Genomic DNA, 24,166 nt, shown 5'->3' on the forward strand with positions numbered 1-24,166 from the left:
TCTGTGTGGGTCTGTGTTTAATAAGTCATGAATCGCTTTGTGTCTGCTTATTACATGTTTCCTATTGTTACAGTTTAATAAATTATGCATATGACCATTGTGGATGTTTAGGCAACATAACTAGACTCAACGACCTCTTGCTGTGTGTCTCTTGTGGGTTTTTAAACAAGTGTCTAGTGAAATAGTTATAGCAGGAGGTCGAGTGAGTAACGGTTCCAGGAATCTCCCATCCCCTCCCCTCCCTCCCCCCCTCCCTCTCTCCCCTCTCTCTGTATCTCTCTCGTTTAGGAAGCACTTAGCTGTTAGGGTCCTGGGGGAGTGCAGAGCACAGTTTAAAGTACTTTCACTCTCACTCGGTCCAGTCAAAGCAGCTGGGCACAGAGGGGAAGAAGCCACTGGGATTGCACGCTGCACATTCAGGTGCTGGGGAAGAGAACGCCGCTGCTGCCGTGTCATTGTTGTTGATGTTTTTGTTTTTGTTGTCGCACCAGGAGAAATGGCTCTCAGAAGGTCTGACCAGAAAAAAGAACCCAGCATTGAGCTGTTCATTAAGGTGAGTCCTTTTCAATTCCTTTTTGAATTTGGGTTTGCTTCTGCTGAAACATTGCTGTAGCACCTTTGAAAGAAGGCAGGGTCCCACATAGACAAGAAACAGCAGAGGGAACAACACAGGGATAGTCAGTAAGTTGTCGTAATCACCAATCGTGCAATTGACCACAAACACAATCATTTTAGACAGCATTAGAAAGGCAAGCAATCGAAGCAAAGCTATGCATAAGAACTACACAAAGCAACCAATTAATACAATAATTAATATCCAGGTTTTTCTGTTTAACAGAATGTAAGATGTTCCTTAAACATGCAGTACAGATAAGCAGTCCAAAGGTGAAATATTACACAGGCTGAAATTCTTAAACAGGGGAGGAAATTCATCATCAAAAGACAGACCCTGAATTGATTTGAACACTGAGTAATGCAAAGATCTCTGTACTTTTTATTAACTTCCCCCATCCCTGACATGCGTATCAATCACAAGAGTATTCGATTCAGTGGAGTTTGTTTGATCTAGCACAAGATGACCAACTCCTAAACTAAATTAAAACCATCCCTCAACCAGAATTGACATGGTTAAAGTCTACAGCCCTGTAGTAAAGACAGCTTCGGACCTGTCAGTTTTGACTGTCTGTCTTCCTTGTCAGTCGTCTCGCTATCTCTACAGACAGACTCGAGGAGTGTTGCCACCAGCAAGCGTTACCTTATCAACTAGCCCTGCTGTTCAGATACTCAGCCCCATCCCCCCCACCCGGGGCTCCCACAGACTCCTAGCTGGAGCTGTAGCTCCACTGCCTGATAATCCAGGCAGCGCTATTAGAGGCTTGAGCACCACTGGCAGTGGCTACAGGTTATGGATCTGAAGGGAGGTTAAATTGAAAAGCAAAAAACCTAATATTTCATGAAATTGAGTCTGTCACTCAGTATTCAGTATGCCTTCGGTATGATAAAAACAGACCAGGATCAGTGCTGGGCCAGGGCTCAAAGTATTAAATCACGTATGATGTTGTCGGATACATGAAGTGTCTAATTACAATGTATTTGCATAGTACTTACTTAGTAAATACATGTGTACTGATACATAATTTCAGTGTTATCAGAAAAGGGTTAGGGGTTAGGGTTAGGGTTAAGGACAGGTTTAGAGTTAGGATTCGGGATAGGATTAGGGTTAGGATTATGGTTAGGGTTATATTGTGCAAAAAGATACTAACATTGTAATGATGTGTAAGTACACATGTATTTGCTAAGTGACTACTATGGAAATACACAGTAATTAGGAGATACTTAATGTAAAACTAAAGGTCCTGGCTGAGCACGTTCACTCTCGTTACAGGCAGGTCTCGACGGAGAGAATATTGGGCACTGCCCATTCTGCCAGCGTCTCTTCATGGTTCTGTGGCTTAAAGGAGTTAAGTTCACCGTAACCACAGTTGATATGAAAAAGTAAGGAGTATTCCTTTACACAAATTACACACACATGTATCAAGACATGAACTAAAACACATCATGCATATGAGGCGTGCATTTTGGGACTGAAGGGTTTTCTTTAGCGAGAATAGTTTGCTGGAATCAGAAGGGCTGGAACAGAAAGATATAAATGTTGAAATAATAAAGCAATATTAAAATGCTAAAAGAGACTCCTATAAACAAGATGCTAAAGTGGTTTGATTTACTGATTAAAACAATGGCAGATGGATTGAATCGAGTCCAATCTGAATGAGCTCCACTAGTTTTGAAATGTTTAGTTCCGTTGTGGTGAGCCTAGCTGTTACTGCAATTCCAGATGCAATGGTTTGGATAGAGTTGGAAACTGTGCTCTTCCTAATACCCCTGACACAGAACGCAGACCTCTTTAACCAGGACTCACACTCCCTTTCTTGTTCTGACTCCAGGAAACCAGAAGAACTCAGGGACTTGGCACCCGGGACCAACCCCCCTTTCCTCCTGTACAACGGAAAGCTCAAAACAGACTTCCTGAAGATCGAAGAGTTTCTGGAGCAGACTCTGGCGCCCCCTAGGTGTGACACCCCTGGCAACTCCTCTCGTTCAGATTACACTACTCTCACACTGCAAGCTACGCATGCCCTATAGACAGTGTTAATACAGTTACACTCATGCAATATCACTTTTCTGTAATGCTTTGATTAATATGCAGTTAACCATGTGCTGACGTTTAGCTCCATGTTAAAAAACAGTCTGTTGATATGCCATGTGTGTATCTAACATTAGAGTATTTCAGCAGCCATTGATTAGCATCTGAAATACCTTATTAGCTTTGAGCTAGATGAATATACAGCAGCTGTCGTTAGGAATGCTTTTTAGTTAGCTGCGTTACTGTACTGTAGTGTTGAGTAACAGGATGAAGGGTGTGTGAGAGCAGATAGCAGGGGGGGTTTTCAAGGGGAAATTTTTTTATTCAGAATCAGAGATGCACATACACTACTGCTCAAGGGTTAGGAATATACTGTCTAGAATGCTTATTGGGTGGATTCAATCTGCACTAGAACTGATGCCAGTAAATAATGACTACTGAACTTGTATTTATGCTGGCTGGAACACAACACAGCAATGATCAGGAGGCATTTCTAATAGATTCTAGCAGCCGATGAGTTCAGGTGACAACTAGGGTCCAATGAATACAGAATGAATCATGAGTACGTGCTGTATAAACTGAACATGAATCGAATTAGATTAGAGTCAGTAAATTGTAATGATATAAAGTGTCAGCCAAAGGTTTACTTGCAGCCGCTAGCATGTGCTGGTGAAGCAGGGAAAGGCACGCAGTCAGTAATAAGCAGGACCTATGCTTTAAACCTTCCAGTATCAGCTGGTGCCTCATGCCTGACTACAAGTCTAATTTCGCTGGTGTTATTTTCACCATTCCAGGTATCCTCACCTCAGCCCACAGAATAAGGAGTCCTTTGATGTTGGCAGTGATATCTTTGCCAAGTTCTCAGCGTACATCAAGAACAGCTCAGCAAACACAAGTAAGGACTGGTAATGAGACAGACAATGCAACAGAGCTGCCGTGTGAGAACTGAGGGTTAGTCTTAAAGTCTGATTTACACAGAATCATTATCAAGGATGTGCGCAATGTTTATTTCTTAACTGTATTGGGTGTTGTGGCAGGCTGGCAAGTGGATAGAGGCCCAGAGACAGTCTGTAGTTCCAAAAAATAATTATTTTATTATAAATACACAAAAATAAAAAGGCACAAGGGCCAAAACAAAGCAATTTAAACACAAAAAGAAAGACAAAAAGCAAAACTAACAAAAATAACAATTTCCAGGCTGGGCAATGCCTTCACTGGATTTATCAAAATTCAAAAATCACACACCAAAAACCACCAACCTGCTTCCTCAGCTCCCTCCTCTCTAATGAGAAGCAGAGGCCTCCTTTTATGTCAGGTGGCTGGACGCTGATTGATTGTTAATTAAACTAATCATCTAATCAACCCCAGCCACCTGAACACAATGAACCCAGGCAGGTAGGGGAATTTAACCCCATCCCTGCCAATTTAAAAAGGGCAGAGCTTTGCTCTGCTACAGGTGTGTTTTTTTTTTTCATTTGAGATTTTATCCATTTGTCCTTTTTTTTCTGGCAAAATGCACAAAACGTGGTCCTGCTTCTTATTTTCAACCTGAGATTATCTGAAGCACATTGAATTGTGTTCACTGGCTGCACCAGTCATTTTTACCATGCCTGGAAGTTAATTCAGTGAAGGGGACCACGCATGCTAAATACACTTCAGGAATCCTCTCTGAAGACTGATCTACACTCCCTGGTGTGTAAAACTAAAAGTGGGACCTCTTTTAAAACCTACTCATTTAACATCAAGAAGCACATTTCAGTCGTGTTTTGGTGAGACTCGCTTCATATCATTCTCTATGATATACCTTGCCTTCACTCGATTGCATTTTGCTATAGTGAGCTCAGTAGCCCAGTCACCCTAACGAAACTGTACCTCCCTGCTCACTTCAGATTTCGAGAAGGCTCTGCTGAAGGAGTTCAAGCGGCTCGATGACTATCTGCAGTCCCCACTCCCCGAGGAGATCGACCTCAACAGCACCGAAGACCTGCTCGTCTCCCGGAGGAAGTTCCTGGACGGAGACCGGCTGACCCTGGCGGACTGCAACCTGCTGCCCAAACTGCACGTCATCCAGGTAAGCACTCCAGAGCCGCTATACAGTACGGGAATACGCGGCAGAGACCGCTGCTCTGCCCTGCTCAGACAGACACAGTGCAGTGTGAAGGGGAGTGGAGCGAGGTTGGGTCGTTGAGAATCAGACCACTGAGTAAACGAGAGGAGCTGCTCTCCTTCACTGGCTTTACACATTGTTCTCACTGTTACAGTTACATGTATTGGGTTAGAATAGACCCTCAAGGATTTGTACACTAAACTATCTGTCAATAGACCATTTATTCACAATGCAAAGGTTTTTTAAGCTGTCTTTTTAAAGGATTGTTAATACGTTGGCATTTCCTTTTTTCCTTGACAACGCCAGTAGGTTTCTCTGAATTATTTTGACTCATCGGTCATGTAAGATGAGCAAGACGGATGCTCCATTGCCATGGAAACCAAATGCAAACCCACAACAATAACAATAGCAAAGATTCGGTCATTTCTAGAAAACTTACAATAAACATCATATGATTTGAAAACAAACACACACACACAACCTTAAAATCTAGTAACGTATTATTATTGTTTATATTTAATATTCAGTTGGTTTTGATGACCTTTTTTTAAGATTTTCTTTTTTTAAGAACAGTTTCATGTATTTAAATGATGTCTTGTTATATTGCTTTGTATAAATTTCATTGTATCTTCTATATTCCCGTGTGTGTAGGTTAACCCTTCTAAATGAACACTTTGGCTTTCCAGATAGCGGCTAAGAAATACTGTGACTTCGAAATCCCAACTCGCTTCACGGCGGTGTTGCGCTACCTAGAGAACGCCTCGCAGAGGGACGAGTTCAGTCACACCTGCCCTGCCAGCGGCGAGATCGAGCGGGCGTACGCCTTCGCAGCAAACAAAATGAGCTGTGACCCGCGGCCAGGACTCGCAAAACTGTACTAGCACAGCGAAGATCATGGACGGCCAGAGAAATTCACTGAACTTTTTCTTTTAAGATGTTACATGTGTATAGCTTTTTATACTCCTGCTATAAAAAAAAATATACTGCTCCGAGTGCTGGATACAGGAGACAAAGACGATGATGAGGAGGAAAGCCCTCTGAGAATGAGGGTTCAGTCTTATTTATGAAGCATAACGTGCTGGTGATATTTGCAAAGTGATATTTGAATGTAATCTAGGATCCACAATCATTTGACATATTATTGATAGAGTATTCCAGTTTACTACACTGAGATAATGTAGACAACTTGTAGAATGATAGTGTGTGTGTGTTTGATATTGTATACAAGGGCTTTCTGAAACTGTTTTCGTTTAACCTGAGAAGCTTTTTGGTATTAAAACCTGAAGTCATCTGATTTAAAAAAAAAAATAAAAAATACTGTAAAGCCATAAATATTTGTGAGCCTTTGTACATACTTCGTATGTTGCAAAAGGTCGCCAACTTTTCTGGAGTAAAATAGGTTTTATGGTTGTGATTCATCAAATATTTTGGTCGCAAATATTTATGGCTTTACAGTATATAGTAATACTGCCACCCAGTGGCAATAAAATAAACTTACTCATTCTAGCGTGGATTTGTAAAGCCTGTTTTAAAGCTTGGGTGTGTGTTACTGACAGTCATAAATGTTATGGTGTATTATAGTGTACAATATGTTTTAGCCTGTGAATGTCGGTTTTTTGTAATTGTATCGGTTAAAAAAAAAAAAAAAACGCTGCATAAGCTTCCTTAATCACCCTTTTTTTATTAAAGTGTTTAAAATATGCTACATATAGAGTATAAATTCTTCATTTAAATATAAATGCTTAAGTGCTTTTATATCCAAATGAAAAATGCATTTGAAAAATGTACCGCGATAGTATTGCATTTAATTACCACCACATATAAGCTTGGATATAAATAAACCTAAAATTCTAGTCAAATGTTGGCTTGTGTTTAATTACAGGAACTCTGTGGAATCTGCAGCAATGATCAGCATTTCTGGAGACGTACTGTACATCCTTTTCCAATATAACACATAGAAAGGTTGACTGTCATGTCATTAAAGAACGTGTTTATTGAATAGCTTCCATCCTCTGTACAAAGTGATTGACACATTCTGTCAGTGAGCAGCGAGTTTAATGTGGGAAGCCCCAGGAGCCAGGAATGGGTATGCTAGTGCTTCTAGAAGGAGGGGCTGTCCGTCACCCTGCTGGAGGAGAGGGGGTCTCACTTTGTCACGCAGTATTTCCAAAAGCAAGCTGCAAAACAAACACAAAAGAAGGCATTATACATGCACTGCCGAACGTCTCGTTATATTAAGTGATCTTTTTCACTGATGTTTTAGTTTTTTAGAACCACTCAGAATAGCTCTGTATTGTACTGTAAGACTTCTTGTACCCCTGAGTGTAACCATTAACCCCCCCCCCCCCCCGCCGCCGCAACACTCGAGTCTAAACAACAAGAATGAGAACTGAAATAATGTAGCGAGATGGATCCCACCCTCCCACTCCACTCCCCCAGTGTTTTTAAAGACAGTACTTTGTGCTCCGTTCCTCACCTCTCTTGGCTGGTTTCTGCGTGTTCTGGTCTGATTTCACAAAACTGTGGGTTATCAGTTTCTCTGCGGCTGCCAGTTTCAGCACTGCAGACTTTATATCGTTGGCCTGAGGTCGGAGAGGTTTGAGGGGACAAGAGGGAGAGACAGAGAGAGGAGGAAATGATTACACCACAAATGCAGCGTGGTTCCAGGTGGTTTTGTGGGTTATTTTGAAGCCCAGGATACAGTGAGCAGAGTAGCGCACCTCTCCAAACCACCACGCGTGTTATCTGAACACATCCGGCTGAATGTTTCAGTGAGCTTACATTGAGAAAATGGGAACGCTGGATGGGAACGCTGTTGTGTGCTTCTGCAAAATAAACAAAACAAAACCTAACCCACCTCTAGTTTTGATCTAAACAATTAGACTTCCTGTATAATTTGGGGACACGCCTGTTTACCCCAAACAAAACAAACAAGTTCTTCTTCAGTTTAACTCACTTTTCTTGTTTCACCTCTCTCTTTCAATTCAATTCAAAGATGTTTTATTGTCATTGCCGAAGCAATTACGAAATAGATAAAAAGAAAAAAAAACACATCTATAAAAATTATTATTATATATTATTTGTACACACATGAGTGACGGAAGAGAGCCTCTGTAAGTGAAGTGTAACAGGAGTGGAGTCTGTTTGGAGTCTGTGGTTTAACTGTGGTTTAACTGCTCCTGTCTCAGCTCATGACACTGTCTGATATATTCAGCAGCTGCGAATGCGATGTCGCTGTTCTTACCCAGAATAATTACCATCTTATCCTCCTCCTTCAGTGTCCTAACGCTAGATATCTCTTGTGAGATCTTTGTGAAGAACTGGTTTCTTATCTTGGTACACTCTGAGCAGTAGAGAAGAAAGTGTTCCTTGTCTGTGATTCGATTCATGTCCCACTGGCTACAGTTTCCAGCTCTGTTGGTGTCGGTCTGTTTCTATGTTCCAGGTTGTGGTCACTGATTCGGTATTTGGTAACTGTTTGTCTATGTTTGGGTTTTGATCTTTCCTAATATTCTGTGATTATATACTGTCTCTGCAGTGCTCGATATCATTTAAATGTTTTGTGTTTGTTGATCTGTGTAGTCCAGCGTGCCATGCATGGATTGATAAATTCCTCTTCTGGGAGTTTCTGTTTTTCTTTGTTCTGTCTGTCCTGCTCTGAAATCTTTTTCATAAGGTGGCTCACTGTGTCAGATTGCTCCTGGCTACTGACAGCTGGAATGATTTGGGGTTTATCTGTTTCAGGTGTAACCAGAACCTCAGGACTTGTCTCTCAATGTGGAGAAGCAGTGGGTATCACCTGAGCTCAGCTCCTCGGGCATTGTTTGAAGCATTTCTGAGCATTTGCACACAACAGCATATGCATACTTTCTGTTGGGGTTTTATCCCAGTTATTGTAATCTGGGCTCAAGGTTGGATCCCAGACTCCCATAGAGGAGAATGGGCACAATAACAGAGTCAGATAGTTTGTTCCAGATTGTGACCTGTGGATTGATGGTATAGAATCTGGAATGCCCACAGTGCTTTTTCTTACAGAGATTGTACTACTGCTCTTACTCTTTAACATATCAAGATGGAGTGCACCTCTCCTTACCCCTATATAATATATATATATAAAACAATCAATACGTGTACACAAACTTACCATATTGCTGATCTTCTCGTGCTGTGCAGAATCCTTAGTACCTGAAAGAGGATCAGCAATGTTCCTATTAGAGGTGGCTGCTCATGAGCTGGCCAGTTTACAGAATGAAAATGCAACCCATTTATCTACAAATAGCAAAGTCAATGGTCATCTCTTTAGGCTCTTCCAGTTCATTCCAGTCCAGGACCATGTTCATGTCCTTAATGGTTTCATTGCAGAGTCCAAAACGTTTTCTCATCCAGATCTAAAGCTTTTTTAAAGACCTGTTTTGTCAATGTAAACAGGTTAGGTTGGGTCATCAGTTCAGAAAGTTGCTTTGCTCTGTAATGCAGAATCATACAACTTGACCGACTGAGAAACTCAAATGATGGGCGGTAGGGTTCAAAGAGGTCACTTTATTGTAATCAAATCAAATCAAATTGGAAGTATACAGCACCTTTCATACAAGACATATCTCAAAGCACCGGACAAGACAAAAAAAACAAAAAAGAAGTAAAAAATAAAACACATTTGCATAGAGAAGCATGTTTTTAACCTTGACTTAATTTCGGTAATTCATCCCTCTCTGATTTCTCTTTCTAACGATGTTCTACACTGTTGTGTCTATCGATGCATGTTGAAGCTCTATGTGTGTAACTTTTGACTGTCGGACTCAATAAATAACTAACAGAGCAATTGGTATTGCGCACATCCATTTGGAGACGTCACGTTTGTTTCTTTACACAGACACACGCACAACACCTCTTGTTTAGGAAAAAATGTTTTTCACATAGCAAAGTAAATTACTGTCTTGATACTTGATGTGTATGCAGTCAAACCTGCTTATAAACGGTCCACCCAGATTTTAGTCAGTAATTAATCAAGTAGATTTAACACAGGAAAGATTTACTGTATTAAAGTCTTAACTGTAATTGCTTTGTTTGTACTTTGAAAACACCCACCTTTCACCCAAGCAGCCCTCAGTGTGCCCTGTGTGTCCTCATCCTGTGTCAGTAGTAAGGGATACACATTCTTAAACTGCCTCATCCCTTCGTTGTCTGTCAGGTCCCCTTCCTCACTGTCTCCCATCCTCTGGTACAAATCTGTAGAGAACAGAAGAGGAAATTAGACCTCCCACATACAGAGAGCCAGACTACATCGTAATGTATCAGCCTTTCTGAGGGGGCGATATAACAAGACTCGCTCATTTCCATGAGAAGGCTAGACTGTAAAAAATATCATATCTGATCAGATAGACCCATTATCACCCCCCCCCCTCTCAAGTGTGACACCCACTGGAGATTTTTGTGTGTAAAAAAAAAAAAATACTTCTGAAACTGCCTTTGAAAAAAGATTCAATTTAATCTGGCCATATCAGTGCTGATGCAAAGGACCGCACAACTTGTGTTTCTATAGACGTGGCTATACAAACAGAGTAATCTTACAAATGAGCATCACACAGAGGAACTTGATTTACTCGTGTCTGTAATCAACTCATATTGTTCTTACTATTGCTATTTTTACAAAACTGGAACCTTTACATCTAATTGACATCATTTGAGGGTATTTGAAAACTGCTAGGACAAACCAAGAGGCAACTGGAATGCACCGACAGCTTGAAAAGGCCTCCCTGAGTGAGCAGCCAAAACTATCTCAAAGGTTCCAGCCCCTTGGTAATTCAGATTTGAACGCAGTTGGACCTAATAAACAAGGATGTGCTGTTTTGAAAATGATTCTCCAAATCTGCTTCTAATGGATAGCTATTTGAGAAAATACATTTCTGTTAGGTAAAGCTGTGGGCACATTGAATTAAATGTGACATTAAAGAAATATTCCATTGAAACTGTAAAAGGAGGACACACCCCAACCACATGCCTGCCGTAACAAAAACAGATTGGATGCCGCCATAGAAAATATAATAATAATTGATTGAATCTTAGAAATATTGTAGAAAACTCTTAAAGCTGTAATGAAACCACTAAAAACCAAGTGCATGACACCTACCTCCTTGTGGCACGTGGTTGCTCCCTGAATACAGCGGGTAAGCCTGCGACCGGCATGTTGCAGACAGCACGGCTACAATCGAAACCAAAGCCCAGGACTGCATGATGGTGTCTCAGTGGTTTCAGGTTTATTCTGCTCTGCTGGGATCGGACAGGTCCCATTTTTATATCTTCCAGCACCATCTATCTTGAGCAGATCAATAGTGTATCATGTCACCTCAGCCTGCTGGTTAATGGATAGACGTGACAAGACCCCTCATCACGGCTGTCATTAAGGCACGCTGTCACACTGAATCTCCCCTATCATTGCTTGTACAGAGAGCTTTGTCAAATGTTTATTCAAAGCTGCAACAATCAGTCCTTGCTATGAGGTCACTTCCTGTCCTATGAGGTTAGAATACAAATACATTATTTCTCTTGTACAATCTAAGGTCACTTTTGGTCACACATGCAGATGTGATGATAACTGTGAATGACAGAGAAAGGCAGTTTTGCCCTTTTGCTCTGATGTGTTCATAGTTTTACCTTTCTTTCCAGAATCAACAATACTGGACGCCAAAAGAGTTTTTGAATCAATGCTGCTGTTTCACTGTAGTTTTGATATTTATTTATTGATTCCTTAATTAATGAGAAGCGGCCAAGCACAGCCCACACACACTGTATTCACAGGAGGCTGCAGAAACATGGGACAGGGTTTTGACTGAATATCACAGTATTGTATGCCTCTTCCAATTCTCTAAAGTGGGTGTCTTGTGACGACAATACCTTAAGACAGAGTAGTTTCAAAAGTAATTTTTCCCCTTTCTGTGATCTGGTATCTGCAATCACGTTTGGGTTCTGATGATCCAATACTGAGTTCTTACCAATTTTCTCTAAATCTGCCTTAACCTTGCCTGGATAATCTAAGCGCCAGAATGGAACAACCCTTCTCATTCCATTCAAATGATGTGATTTTCAACTCTGCCAGCCCCTCTCTTTGTCTGTAAACATGCAGAGTATGAGAAGTATGAATTTCTATATTATTTAATCTGTCTGTTCAACATTCCAGTTTGTCAGCATGATTGACAAGCAGTAAATGAAACTTGCTACCTTTGTAGATCTGCTCAAAGGGTAATGGTTGCTTTGGGGGTGAATCAAAGCAGTTTTTAAAATGAAAAAGGTAGTACTTTTCTAAAACTGCCCCAAAATTAAATGTCATTGCAGCAGCATCATCCCTAAACTACTTTCTATGTTTAGGCTCCGTCCTTCATCAAATCCAAAAGCAAGGCGACAGAGCACAAGACAAGCTGTTTCATTTAACAGCTGATGCCGGAGAGATCTGCACACTCTCATCCATCAGAGCCTGCGAGTGGATACTCTTTAATGTTCCTTTCAAGTTTGATGAGAAACCTTTCATTTTGACAAAGAGCCCAGTATAACTCGGTTAAAGCACACCTCATCCTTGCTGTCACTATGTGCGTAGGAAAGGATATTTTAAAGCTCCACGCCTTTGTCATTAGATCATTATTTACTAGGCTTACTAACTGATGTCCTTTTTCAACCATAGATGCTGCTTCCTAATAGCCCTAACAGCATTGAGCACTATTCACAAAACACAAAGGACTGTTTAAGGAATGTTTTACTAAGTATTGTACATTTAAAGCCCATATTGTCTCATTAAATCATATTTGCAGTCCATGAATCTTATCTTAACTGTTTGGGTGGATTAGAGGTTTACACTGATTATTAAAAAACAATCTCAGAATAATCTGGGAGAATTGATATTTGGTGTTAAATATTTTGGTTCTTTTCTTGTGTTTTATATTGGAATTTTGAATAACAATGAAAACCACATGTATCAGCCCCACATTAATACATACCCTGTCTCCAGTCCTGGGTGAGTGCAATAGTGCTCTTGGTGGGCAATACAGTTTAGTTTATAATGACAGTAGTGCAGTGATGTTCTGGCTTTAGTGCTGGCCCTTGGTGACAGCTCCGAAAACGTGTTAGTGCACAAACAAGAAGATTTAACACACAGACAACAAACACACAGCACTCATGATCTTTGCTATTTTTGGTTTTTGCTTTCGTTTACTGGTTCGCTCTCAGTCCTTCTTGGTTCTCCATGTAAACCAATGCGAAGGAACAGATTACGATTCTCCCTCCCCTTATATGCTGTCACGCATGACCCCTTGGTAAACGAGTGCAGCTGCCTTTACAACCTGCGGCTGCTACGTCGTTTCCCTTCCAGGTCAATACTTTCTTGCAACGGAGTCTCGCCTTCTTCCAGAATGACCGACTTCCCGACCCGGGGAAAGAACTGTCAGGCCAGCTGGTCCAAAGAACTCTGTTCTCGCTGCTTAGCACCCTCACAGGTCGGGAGGGAGATTTACAACCAAGATAACACCCAAATACATTTGGTCATTTTTTTAATAATAGCCTTGATTAGACAACTAATTTGTAGTTTGTAGTAATGACCATTATATGAATTTGCCTAAATCGTATATAGCAATTTTATTTTCAAATAGGTCTTCCAATTCTAGTTTGTTTGTACATTTTTATTTCAAGATTTAAAAAAAAAAAAATGGAAGCTGTTGGAGAGTAGTAAAAATTAGACAATCTTCTCAGCTTCTTATAATGCCAGACAGGTGGGGTGGCAGGGTGATCGATCTCCTTAATGGGTTTGCTTATCAGGAGCTGAAGCCACCTTCCAGACTTTGAGTGAAATGTAAACTCTGGCCAAGTACGCACAAACCATGTATGATTTCAACCCAAATGGAAAACCCAATATCCTTATATGCTTATCAGGATCTGTTTAACTAAATACTAGGATATCCGGCAAATTTACATTGTGCAACTGTTTCGATATCAGCTAGGAGTACTAAGATAAGAATCTGAAGGGAACACTTTTTTTTTAATTTTATTATTTATATCCTGCTCTAGTAAACAAACAAAAAACAGGATCTGGGAGATGCATCGAGTTCTGATATTTCAATGAAGCATGACATGTCCCTTGAAAGCATAATTTCAAAAGCTACAAAACAGGAATAAAGTAATAAAATAATAAAGGGGAAAATGTGACAGGTGGTTCAAGATGATGTTAATTAAAAAAAGACGAAGAGTCTATAAAACGTGTAGCCTACTGAACAGGACCGGCGGCAGCATGAACGCTGTAGTAGTATTCTCTACTATTTTAATTCACTGTGATGACAATAAACAAATAAATCATACGACAGCGCATTATTATGAACTATCCACACAGCACAAATTACCACAGGAAAAAAAAAAAAATCCTGATAAGTTTGTTTTTGTTTTAAATTATTATTATTACCGCATTAGCAACAACACCTGAAACTAATACAGTCATACAGTGAGCAGGTCCAGGATGCAATAAACAGACTCGCACACACACCAAATGTCTGTAAAGTAATGAATGCGCATATAGTGCTTACTTTCACCTGAATATTCAATACTGAACATTAAAAGTAGATGCTCTTGTAAACAATATTTTTAATAAATGTATAATAGCGCTAATAAACATATTGATAAACAATTTATCGTGTATGTTATTTGTCCCTTTTATAATTCAAACAAATATATGTTACAAAGTTGCAAAAAGCGGGCGAACTGTATTTGAAAGTGTATCAGTTGATTTATTTACAGATATTTACAGTTGGGGGTTAGCTGCTTTCCACATTTTAATGCAAAAAGAAGCCAGCTCCTAATTAGTGCGTTAAAGATGACTAAACTTTCGTCTCGCAACCACTGCCCTGCATTCTGCAGCAAGCACCCTCACTGCAAGCATCCTCACTGCAAGCACCCTCACTGCAAGCATCCTCACAGCAAGCATCCTCACTGCAAGCACCCTCACAGCAAGCATCCTCACTGCAAGCACCCTCACAGCAAGCATCCTCACTGCAAGCACCCTCACTGCAAGCATCCTCACAGCAAGCACCCTCACTGCAAGCACCCTCACTGCAAGCACCCTCACTGCAAGCACCCTCACAGCACTGTTCCCCGCACCGCTGAGCCCCGAGTGATGTCACTGCTGACTCACTCAAGGTTCCAGTCGTCACGGTATGAATACGGAAACAGGAACAGCAAGAAGGACTTGCAGCAGTGTGGTCGAGTAGAGTTGCTGTTGCTAGCGATTGAGCTGACTTGAAACCAGAAGGTAAGAACACTTTTTTTTTTTATATATCATTATTTGTATTCTAGTGTTTTAATTTAGATTTTTAGCCACACGCCAAACTATTTTTTTTTAGTTGAGGTTTATGTTGTGAAACCCAGCGTTATTGATGATCTGGGATCTAGAGAAGGGTCAAACTGAACTGGTGCAAAATGATAGTTCTGTAAGATTAACACCGAATCAGAGCTGTAGAGGCTGAAAACATAACAGCTAATGAAGATCAAACGAGCAATAATGTATAGTGTACTTATCCAATCAAGAGTAAGTGTTGATTTGTTTTTGTACTCTAGGATGATACAAAGGAATATTGGATTCATAGACCTGTATGTTCGTATACGAGATCACACAACCTTAATTGTTATGTTTTTCAATAATGTTTTCACTTATAACAAGAGTTAGCCGTCCCAGGTTCTGAACAACAACAGCTTTTATATGGAATGAAATGGTATTAAGTTGTGTTTTAGGCTGAATGATTAAAATATACCCGATGATGCCAGGTGCCAGATAACAGAATATGCAAAACTGGATCAAGCAAGCATGGCATCTCTGCCACCAGCAGAGTTTCAGATTGACCTCAGTGTTTACATAAGGCAGTCAGTGGCTGCAAATCAAAACCCGGATCACTGGTGTACTAGTCTTCTGAATTGGAGTTTAGAAAGTTGCACGTCACCGTTTGCTTTCGCCTGGACCTCAATTAGCAAATATTGAGCTTATGTTGCTGCTTTTACCTGTTTAAATGAATGTGATATCCCTTTCACACAGGCGAGTTATGACGGCTCAGACTCGGTGTTGTGCAATTTGTCTTCCGCTCTTTCGCCACGGTTTGATTTGTAGGAATCCCGAATTGAACACTTTTTTTTCTAATGTTAAGGTTCGATTAAGGGTGAGAGTTAGTCTGTATTTGCATTATTACGGTATAATGTTTTTTTTTTTTACTAATCAAAAACCACTTGATTGCATATAGTACAATAAGCAGGGGATGCAGAATTGTATAGGATACAGAATATTACACAACACCGCCACTGAAGCGCTGAAATGGACGTGGGTTGAGTGTCAACATCCCACATGCATGGTGAAGAACGCGGTAGTAATATGTGACCGGATAAAAAGTTAAGGAATTGTTAACTTTACGATTTGGAATTGGCAGCTACTAAACAGACACTTTGAACTGTGCTGTCGAATCTAGTTGCACTGACCTGGGAAAAATTTCAAACATTTTAAAAATTGACAATTTGAGAACATATATCCCTCATTCTTTGATTTATTTTGTACGTATTACTTATCTTAGACTAACATGTTCTGTGTGCTTCTCAGTTGTATTTCTATGTAGATTAATTACCATGATCTATTCCAGAAAAAAAAAGTTTTTTTCAAGTTATGGGTTTGTTAAAAGACGAGCCCGGCTGCTGGAGTTCGTTATAGAACCTTTGGGTTTCTCTGAACACTTCATGCAGGATAGACAGTCAATTAGATTGGAGAGACATTGTGTTTTGATCAGAATAGTTCAAGGAACCCATCTAAGCTTTACACAAATAAACCTGCAGTAAAAATTGAACCGGCTTATTTTTAAAAACAGTTCTAAAACTAAAGGGATTCTCCATAGACAGAGAAATTACGAGCGCTTTTGGTTGTGTTTTTTTTTTTTTTTTTTTTTTTTTTTTTTCACAGTTCACCCACAGTACCCAAACAACATGAACTCAGTTCTGGATATTCTTGATGTGCAAGGATGGTAATAATAGTTTTTACTGGTTTTACTAAGAGTTTAATAAGACACACCTAAGCTTGTTACCTATACACTGAGGCTAATCAAGCTGGTTGTAAAACCAGGAATGGGTGAAATTGCTATGCAATTGGAGTCTTATTTCCATTCCAGATGTGTGTATAATGTAGTAGTCCAGTGTGAAAGCTTTTCACTGGAATATTGAATACCAGATACAGTAATCATTACGATAGTAGAAATGTATTGTGTGTGAAAATGACTAGAAGTAAATCTTTTTCTCTTCTGCCAGACTCTAAGATGATTTCAGAAGGCAGCTCCTTCATAAAGGGCATGTTGCTGGGGGGAATCTTCTGCGCAGCAGTGACCCTGTTCGGGAATTTCAACAAGGGGCATCAGTCAACCACAGACCACCATCACCACCACATCCAGGCGCCAAGCGAGGAGGAACTGCTAAAGCTTCCCGAGCCCAAGAGGTTAGAGCTGAGCCAGCACATCCGCGTGTACTGCATCATCCTCGTGCAGCCCAGAGAGCTCTCCTACTGGGCAGCTGTGGTGGACACCTGGAGCAAGCACTGTGACAAGGCGGAGTTCTACACCTCCGAAGACGTCAAGGTGTTCCGCGCTGTCAGCCTTGACACCAAAGACCAGTGGCTCATGCTGAGGAACGCTCTGAAACATGCCTACGCCAACGGCAAGGGCTACAGCTGGTTCTTCGTGGCACTCCCCTCCACGTTTGCGATTATCGAGAACCTGAAATACTTCCTTTTGAATAAGGACCCCAGCCAGCCCTTCTACATCGGACACACTGTTAAATCGGGGGAGCTGGAGTATGCTGAGCTTGAGGGCGGTGTGGTGCTGAGCTTTGAAGCCCTCAGGAGGCTGGTGGGGGTGTTCAGCGACGATGTCAAGTGCCCCGAACAGGGCCGCGCCCTTTGGAAACTGACTGAGGAAAAGGAGCTGGCTGTGTGTCTGAAGTACACAGGCGTGTTCGCGGAGAACGCAGAGGACTCGGAAGGAAAGGAGGTTTTCAACACCAAATCGGTCAGCACTCTTATTAAAGAGGCACTGGCTAAGAAGCCCCAGGAGGTGGTGAACGGCTGCTGCTCTGACGTAGCCATCACCTTCCACGGCCAGTCTCCGAACTACATGCAGGTCCTCATGTACGGGGTCTACAGACTCCGTCCCTACGGGCACACGTTCCACGATTCCTTGATATTTTTGCCTCCAGTTGATTCCGACAATGACTAAGCTCGGGCTGCATTGGCAGCCACGCAGAACTGCGCCCCTGTGCATAACAAATCTGAAAACTACTTTATCTGTTCTCTTATAAGGCATTGTTCAATGGTGCGAAGGTACGAGGTTTCAGCAGTTTCAATATTTCAACAGCAGTTGTCAGCCTCCAGAGGGTCTGTCGCACATTGCGTTCATGTGCTGGTCAAAGTTATTATTTTCCTGTTAACGGTGATGGTGATTAAAAGCAGAGGGGGGCTGTTGTATCATTGTGGTGTGATGAAATCATTTTCTTTTATTACTTGGTGCACCAAGCCTGATTCTCAAGGTTTTGTGTGTGAATATGTAAATACCTGTTTTGCAATGTTGAGTGCTTTCTGGACTGGACCGAACAAACAAAACTGAACCAAAGCTCATGTCCTGAGAGCTCACTTATTTTCTGCCGGTGTATTGCTGGTTCATGTTTTCCGCACAGTGAAATGTTTGTGTCACGGATGCATTGGTGTAGCCTGTACTATTGAATCTGTTCACCAGACACTTATGTTTTTGCCACTTCAGTCGATCTAAATAAAATATTAAAGAATGCATAAAACTGTTAGAGTGTATGCTTAGAGGTCACAGTTCAGGAGAATAAGTAAATTATATTAGTTGGAGGCATATCTTATTCATTGAGTATTTGATACATATATATTATATATAATAAGCATCTACAAATGTACTGTATAGTGTAGATAAGAATGTTTCATTTTAGGTAGTCGTTTTTTGTGACAATTACATATTAAGGATCTTCTGATAAGCAATGGTTTTTAACCCTCTGACATTGACCTGGGGGCGTTTATGTTTCTCAAGAACCACCAGCTATAGGTCATTAATACACAAAATACAATTAAAAGTATGTTTTTTCTGTATCTGTTGATATGTTACAATGTCTAATTTAAGATAATAATAAATTAACCAAATTGTTGATTTGCTGAGAAACTAAGATTGTTCTCTTGCAATCTATAAATAACCGTTCTAAAATGTAATCATCCAAAAATGTCAGTCAGCAATGTAGAAAGCTTTGAAAGTTATATATTGAGATCACCTGCATTCATTATTTGGAATAACAAAATATGAGATTCTTCATTTGACATATTGTGTGTTTGTATGTGACAAGTCAAAAAACCATTGAAGGGACTGTGAATGTAAAGTGTTTTTACAGTGAAGTTGTAAACTTTGCAGAAGTGACAGAATGCTCAGTCTGTCTATAGAATTAAAGTGTGCTCTATGGCCATTCAAGTGGGTTCCACAAATAAGCTTTTGTAAATCTAAATCTGCTTTTAACATGAATATATTTTTGCATAGCACACATACTTTTTCTACTGCTTTTGGATAATTTGTGGTAAATACATAAAACCTGAAATACTGGGAATAATTGATGGGTTCTTGTCAATAAATGTTTGTGTGTCTGGATTTTTTTCAAACTTTGTTCTGTATGTGATTTTTAACAAGCTGTGCTGTTTGAATGTATTAAATAAATTTGAATGCTTTAATTTACAACACATGTTCCACAGATCCATATAGTTACAGCTCTGACTTCACAATCTAAATTAAATCAGTTTAGCTACACTTTATATTGGCTATGGCACTGCCATAATTCTGATTGAACCCAGGCAGAGTCAGTGTTATGGCACTGCTATCCTCATTGTGACCAAGCTGTGATAAAGAGAACTGCAATCATGTCATGATAAAAGCTAATTCGGGGAATCCCATTAAGCTTCATTTTTTTTTTTTTTTTTTTAATAGTCTCCAGTCTCCCCCCCCCCACTTTAGTACACTTGAAAAAGAGAACACTTTTAGACAGAATCTTAATTTATTTATATTTTGTTTTGCCATAAATCCAGGTTTTAACTGTGTATTATTATATATTCACAAGTCCATTGTCGTACAAAACAGGTGATCCACACACATTCCTCTGAAGGTCCTGCTGGCAGGGACAATGCTTCTCCCACTCCTCACTTGTATGTCTTCATGTGCCACAGACCATCATTTAAATAGTGGAGGTTCTCCACGCCAATTCCTTTGTTGACTTTCTCACTGTATTAAAATGTGTGTGGGGAAAAAACAAACATTTCTAGATGAACACTCTGACACAATACAAATCATTAAAAAGCACTTACTGCTTCTTGTATGGTGTAATGTTCTGCACTGCACTCTTTACAAGCAAGTTCATCACAATTCTTTTTTTTTTCATTGCTTTGTATTCACACAGTTAATAAGACTAAATTATAAGAGCAGGGTATGTGGTCAATTCCTGATTTTCAATTCCATTTCCAACTGATAAAAATCTCAACAGGCACGTTCTGTTAATAATGACCTTCTCGCAGTGGCAACAAATTACTTCAATTGAAGTCCCTGTTAGTCAATTAAAATGGCTTCAAATGAAAGCACTTGAACAATCATGTCTTTAAAATTCCCATTCCTATACCTTCGAAGGAATTTGATTAGTGAATTGGTTTCCAAATGAAATTGTCCTGAACGCAGTATAAGTCAGACATGTGTTCTGTTAAACGTGTGTCTTTCTGACTCGACCTCATCAAACTCTTCCCTGCCAGGATAAGATGTTTCTTGGAGTATTACACAGCAAAGCTGCATAGACCATCTACAAAGCAGACGGTTTCCCTGCTGGCAACACAAATCAACCCCTTTGACAATTTATACAAACAGATGGGAGTACTTGCATGTTCTCTGCTGACATCTTCATGACCCCGATGCACAGTGCGTTCTGCTTACCCTCTGCCATTATAGCCTGGGAACAGAGGTCAAGGAGCCTACTGGCTGAGGTTCAAAGCCTTACCTGAAAATCAATATGCATTTATTTACTAGAAAAAAAAAAGAAGTGTAGTTTGTTTCTTGACTGTAGCAGCCTTTTCTCCAGGATCATGTGCTTTGTATTGCAGTGCTGTTAAATAAATAAACAGCTCGATCACAATAGGTTTTATTTAACCCTAAACTAGTGTTTATACAAGGGCACGTGGAACACGGAAATGCGTTACGACCTCATCTGAGGGTGCCATTTTTCCCCCATATAATAGAAATAAATGGAAAGCACTTTCAATTAAAAATACATTTATTAGGTGTCCACAAATGACTTTTTCCCAGCTATTGCCTACTTTCAATATGTCGTGCACGAAAGGGTTCTGTGTGTAATCTCTCTTAAAATGTATATTTATTACTGAAGGGCATTTATATTTTACTCTGGAAGGATACGACCACAGTATCGGCTTCCGCTGGGTACAGTTGGGCTCCTGGAGACGTGAGGCCGGGACACATGATGTTTGCTCCACTCAGGACAAATTTGATAGCTCCTTTATCTACTTGCTGATGTGGAAGGATAAAGGGATCTGGGAAGAAAATATAGAAATAAACACAACGATTTAAATGAGTGATACATTTGATATTAGGGGAACTCAGTGTGGAGCTCTGTTCCAATACAGTGTGGAATGAACAGACCGGGACTGCAAGGGTCAAGGATTTACAAGGGGAATATTATAAATGTATGCGAATACACTGAAGTCAAAACACATACAAATTACTTTATACAATACTAGCCAGGGTACAGCTGATGCAATTGTTCTATTTTGAAGCTCAAAGAGATAAAGTGGTCAGCAATGATACTCTGTTGAGAAGATGTGGTGAAACCTACATCACTATGAATCACAGACTGACTTGACAAACTATAGCTTTTTTGGTTATGTTGTCCTCTATTCAATATGTTATAAAAAGGTAAAAATAACATATTAATATTATTAACACCATTAGAAAATATCAGCATGAGCCACAGCATATGGAAAATAATTTCATAAAAGCTGAGGCAAAGGTTCATCTAAATGAGACAAGCAGTTCCCAGTATGGGTTTTAAATGTTATATAGCTCAGCCTACTATATAATAGTGGGTGTCTTCACAGCATGAGGAAAACACTACAGTCTCTCAGACCCACAGTTACAGTGCGTGGAATAACATTTCCATGCAAACTTCCATCAACTCAAATGAGGATCATGGAAGAGAACGCCACGGCCCTGCTGATCAATTCCAGCACATCTGTAGGTAAAATTAATTTTATATGTACTGCACCAACTCTCTAGTGCATGTCATAGCTATACTTAAGAATGGCTATGGTGCCTCCTAATTTTGATTTAATTCAGGCCAGGGGTGCATTCCCTTGACAATCGAAAAAAAAGAAACCATTAAAGCTTACATTTATGAAGTAATCTCAGTGTTGGGTAGAAAGGTCCTTCCCTCTGTCTGAAGAACAGTAACTCTCCATTCACTGTCAGGATTTCAATGTGCTCGTGGCTGAAAATGTTAAAATACCAATGCCTTGCTGTAAACATGTAATGATGTTCTTAATCCAAACTGAAATCAATTAATTCACTTAAAATCAGAAATGATCATCTTTCGTTGTCTGCCCCCTGCACTTCAGAATGCAAAGTTTCCCCTAGCTGATGTCATGAAATACTGTAAATAACGGGTTCAGTACAGGTGTCTGTGAGAGCCTCCGGGTTTCACTGCTGCAGAATGGTCAACTCATTATAGAAGCAGGAGGAACAAAGCGAATTACGAACACCGTACCATCGAACTATCTTAACTGGGTCCTTCTTCGGCATGATCTGATTGAGCCATGACTCGATGCCTGGGAAATGCTCCAAAAGCTGGTTCTTTATTCCTTTGATAACTGACGTTTTGAGCTGAATGCAGTTGGAAACATTTTCCTTGTCATCAAATCTGAAATCAAATAAAAAACACAAAGCTATCACCGTGCACTGCTGTACAGTTTCATAATAATTATTACAACGGTGTTTACTAAGACGAATAACTACTTTTCTAAGAGATGTACGTCCTGGATTGTCACCTGACATGTACGTGCAGGTAGTAGGTTAATAAATAAAAAAAATAAATAAACAACAACAACAACAAATGATGCATACTGTGTACTACTATATGCACCACTTTCTGGTCTAATTATTTTATTAATATGGGATTAATTTCAAAGACAATACCATAAATACGCTGTCTATGTGCATATATGTTAAATGGAATGAATAAGTAGAAAGACAAAAAATACTACATCCAGTTAGATTCATAAACGATTGCTTGTGGTCAGTTTCTGTTCTCGTTTTTTTAGGTCAGCTAGGAATCTAACCCGCGTTATAACACTTAGTGACACTTGTAAGTAGACTCAGTACAAACGCATAACTTCATTGCAAGTATACACCGTATTTGCAAAACAGCCACGCATTGACTATCCCGCAGACAGCCCAATGACAGACAAACAAACCCAACTTTTTAAACATCCTCAGTGACTGGCTTTTCTATATAACTCGATTTTTGCTGATATTCCTTAGCAGAGCTCAATCAGATCCAAAAGTATAAATACGATGCTCTCTCTCTCCACGCGTCTCCCTGCGCCGGATTCAGCAGTGTTTGCAACAGCAACCCACAGCACGACAGTACGGAGCGAAATGCGGTAAGAGCCGGGCGTGTGCCATAGAGATTGATGTTAAGACAAGAACGGTCACAATCATCGCTATAATGGATTTGTGTGCGGTGTTTATAATATATATATTATATATATATATAGATATATATCTATATATATATATGACATATTATATATATATATATTTGTAATATCAAGGCCGTACATTTGGAAATATAAATTATTACATAAGACTTGTTGGATATGTTTGAAAAAAAAAAATGTTTCTTGGTTTCATTGATTTCCTCAATTAAAAGTTACATACATGTTATAGTTAATGTTTATACTAATTATTACACACTAATTATTTGTATTCGTGACGCTAAAACTTTTAATGTAGCATATTTTAAAGGTTTAACAAATGCAATTCGTGACCACATGAATTCTCAAAATGTATTATCTGTTTTAAAACTACTCTTTGGCTGCCAAAACAGCTCCAGTCCAGAGTGACAACAACATTGAAAACTTAAAAAAAAAAAACAGACAAAAAAAAAAAAAACTTTATTTTACTCCAAAGTTCACACAGCACCACCTCGCGGCTACTGCTGCAAACGCACTGTCGACGAAATCCCGAAATACTTCCGGTAGGTCACAACATGTCCGTACACAGTCTAAAGCAGCTTTTCAGAATCAATATATATTCAACAGCCGT

At 39.8% G+C, this 24,166-nt stretch overlaps 4 protein-coding genes across 7 annotated transcripts; 2 read left to right on the forward strand and 2 right to left on the reverse strand.

Annotated features, from left to right (window-relative positions):
- The first annotated feature begins 288 nt into the window (after positions 1–288).
- Positions 289–6,610, forward strand: LOC121318824 (chloride intracellular channel protein 2-like). 3 transcript variants are annotated; one of them, XM_041255913.1, is made up of 6 exons: positions 290–553; positions 1,886–1,995; positions 2,445–2,570; positions 3,439–3,539; positions 4,534–4,715; positions 5,438–6,610. In XM_041255913.1, the coding sequence occupies exons 1-6, from the start codon at positions 497–499 to the stop codon at positions 5,630–5,632; spliced, it is 771 nt and encodes a 256-aa protein (XP_041111847.1). In that variant the 5' UTR covers positions 290–496; the 3' UTR covers positions 5,633–6,610. The 3 variants fall into 3 exon arrangements, with proteins under 3 accessions (XP_041111848.1, XP_041111847.1, XP_041111849.1); XM_041255915.1 differs by having other exon boundaries at positions 5,403–5,477; XM_041255914.1 differs by lacking the exon at positions 1,886–1,995 and having other exon boundaries at positions 289–553.
- A 114-nt stretch (positions 6,611–6,724) lies between these two features.
- Positions 6,725–10,998, reverse strand: urp1 (urotensin-related peptide 1). The gene is made up of 5 exons (XM_041255916.1): positions 10,879–10,998; positions 9,837–9,977; positions 8,896–8,936; positions 7,228–7,333; positions 6,725–6,928 (listed from the first exon to the last, which is right to left on the reverse strand). Exons 1-5 carry the CDS (start codon positions 10,979–10,981, stop codon positions 6,897–6,899), a joined length of 423 nt encoding a protein of 140 aa, XP_041111850.1. The 5' UTR covers positions 10,982–10,998; the 3' UTR covers positions 6,725–6,896.
- A 3,944-nt stretch (positions 10,999–14,942) lies between these two features.
- c1galt1c1 (C1GALT1-specific chaperone 1) lies at positions 14,943–19,458 on the forward strand. 2 transcript variants are annotated; one of them, XM_041255919.1, is made up of 2 exons: positions 14,943–15,030; positions 17,055–19,458. In XM_041255919.1, exon 2 carries the CDS (start codon positions 17,063–17,065, stop codon positions 18,011–18,013), a length of 951 nt encoding a protein of 316 aa, XP_041111853.1. In that variant the 5' UTR covers positions 14,943–15,030; positions 17,055–17,062; the 3' UTR covers positions 18,014–19,458. The 2 variants fall into 2 exon arrangements, with proteins under 2 accessions (XP_041111853.1, XP_041111851.1); XM_041255917.1 differs by lacking the exon at positions 14,943–15,030 and adding an exon at positions 16,707–16,774.
- Positions 19,459–19,828: 370 nt separating this feature from the next.
- Positions 19,829–23,472, reverse strand: LOC121318827 (malignant T-cell-amplified sequence 1-like). The gene is made up of 6 exons (XM_041255920.1): positions 23,319–23,472; positions 22,608–22,760; positions 22,234–22,331; positions 21,245–21,378; positions 20,716–20,783; positions 19,829–20,071 (listed from the first exon to the last, which is right to left on the reverse strand). Exons 1-6 carry the CDS (start codon positions 23,327–23,329, stop codon positions 19,990–19,992), a joined length of 546 nt encoding a protein of 181 aa, XP_041111854.1. The 5' UTR covers positions 23,330–23,472; the 3' UTR covers positions 19,829–19,989.
- Between the last annotated feature and the right edge of the window lie 694 nt (positions 23,473–24,166).

Source organism: Polyodon spathula, chromosome 7 (assembly GCF_017654505.1).
Source record: "Polyodon spathula isolate WHYD16114869_AA chromosome 7, ASM1765450v1, whole genome shotgun sequence".
NCBI classification, from domain to species: Eukaryota; Metazoa; Chordata; class Actinopteri; order Acipenseriformes; family Polyodontidae; genus Polyodon; species Polyodon spathula.

Excerpts from the sequence above, each read along its gene's own strand:
- urp1 (XM_041255916.1), bottom strand. The coding sequence starts at position 10,981 with ATGCAGTCCTGGGCTTTGGTTTCGATTGTAGCCGTGCTGTCTGCAACA. Across the intron at positions 8,937-9,836 it reads GAGGGCTGCTTGGGTGAAAG|GTACTAAGGATTCTGCACAG; the intron begins GTGGGTGTTTTC and ends ATCCTCTTTCAG. Across the intron at positions 7,334-8,895 it reads ACGAGAAGATCAGCAATATG|GCCAACGATATAAAGTCTGC; the intron begins GTAAGTTTGTGT and ends CTCCGACCTCAG.
- LOC121318827 (XM_041255920.1), bottom strand. Across the intron at positions 21,379-22,233 it reads ACTGAGATTACTTCATAAAT|ATCCCTTTATCCTTCCACAT; the intron begins GTAAGCTTTAAT and ends TTTTCTTCCCAG. Across the intron at positions 20,784-21,244 it reads CGGAAGCCGATACTGTGGTC|GCTATAATGGCAGAGGGTAA; the intron begins GTATCCTTCCAG and ends CTCTGTTCCCAG.
- LOC121318824 (XM_041255913.1), top strand. The coding sequence starts at position 497 with ATGGCTCTCAGAAGGTCTGACCAGAAAAAAGAACCCAGCATTGAGCTG. Across the intron at positions 2,571-3,438 it reads CAGACTCTGGCGCCCCCTAG|GTATCCTCACCTCAGCCCAC; the intron begins GTGTGACACCCC and ends TCACCATTCCAG. Across the intron at positions 3,540-4,533 it reads GAACAGCTCAGCAAACACAA|ATTTCGAGAAGGCTCTGCTG; the intron begins GTAAGGACTGGT and ends TGCTCACTTCAG.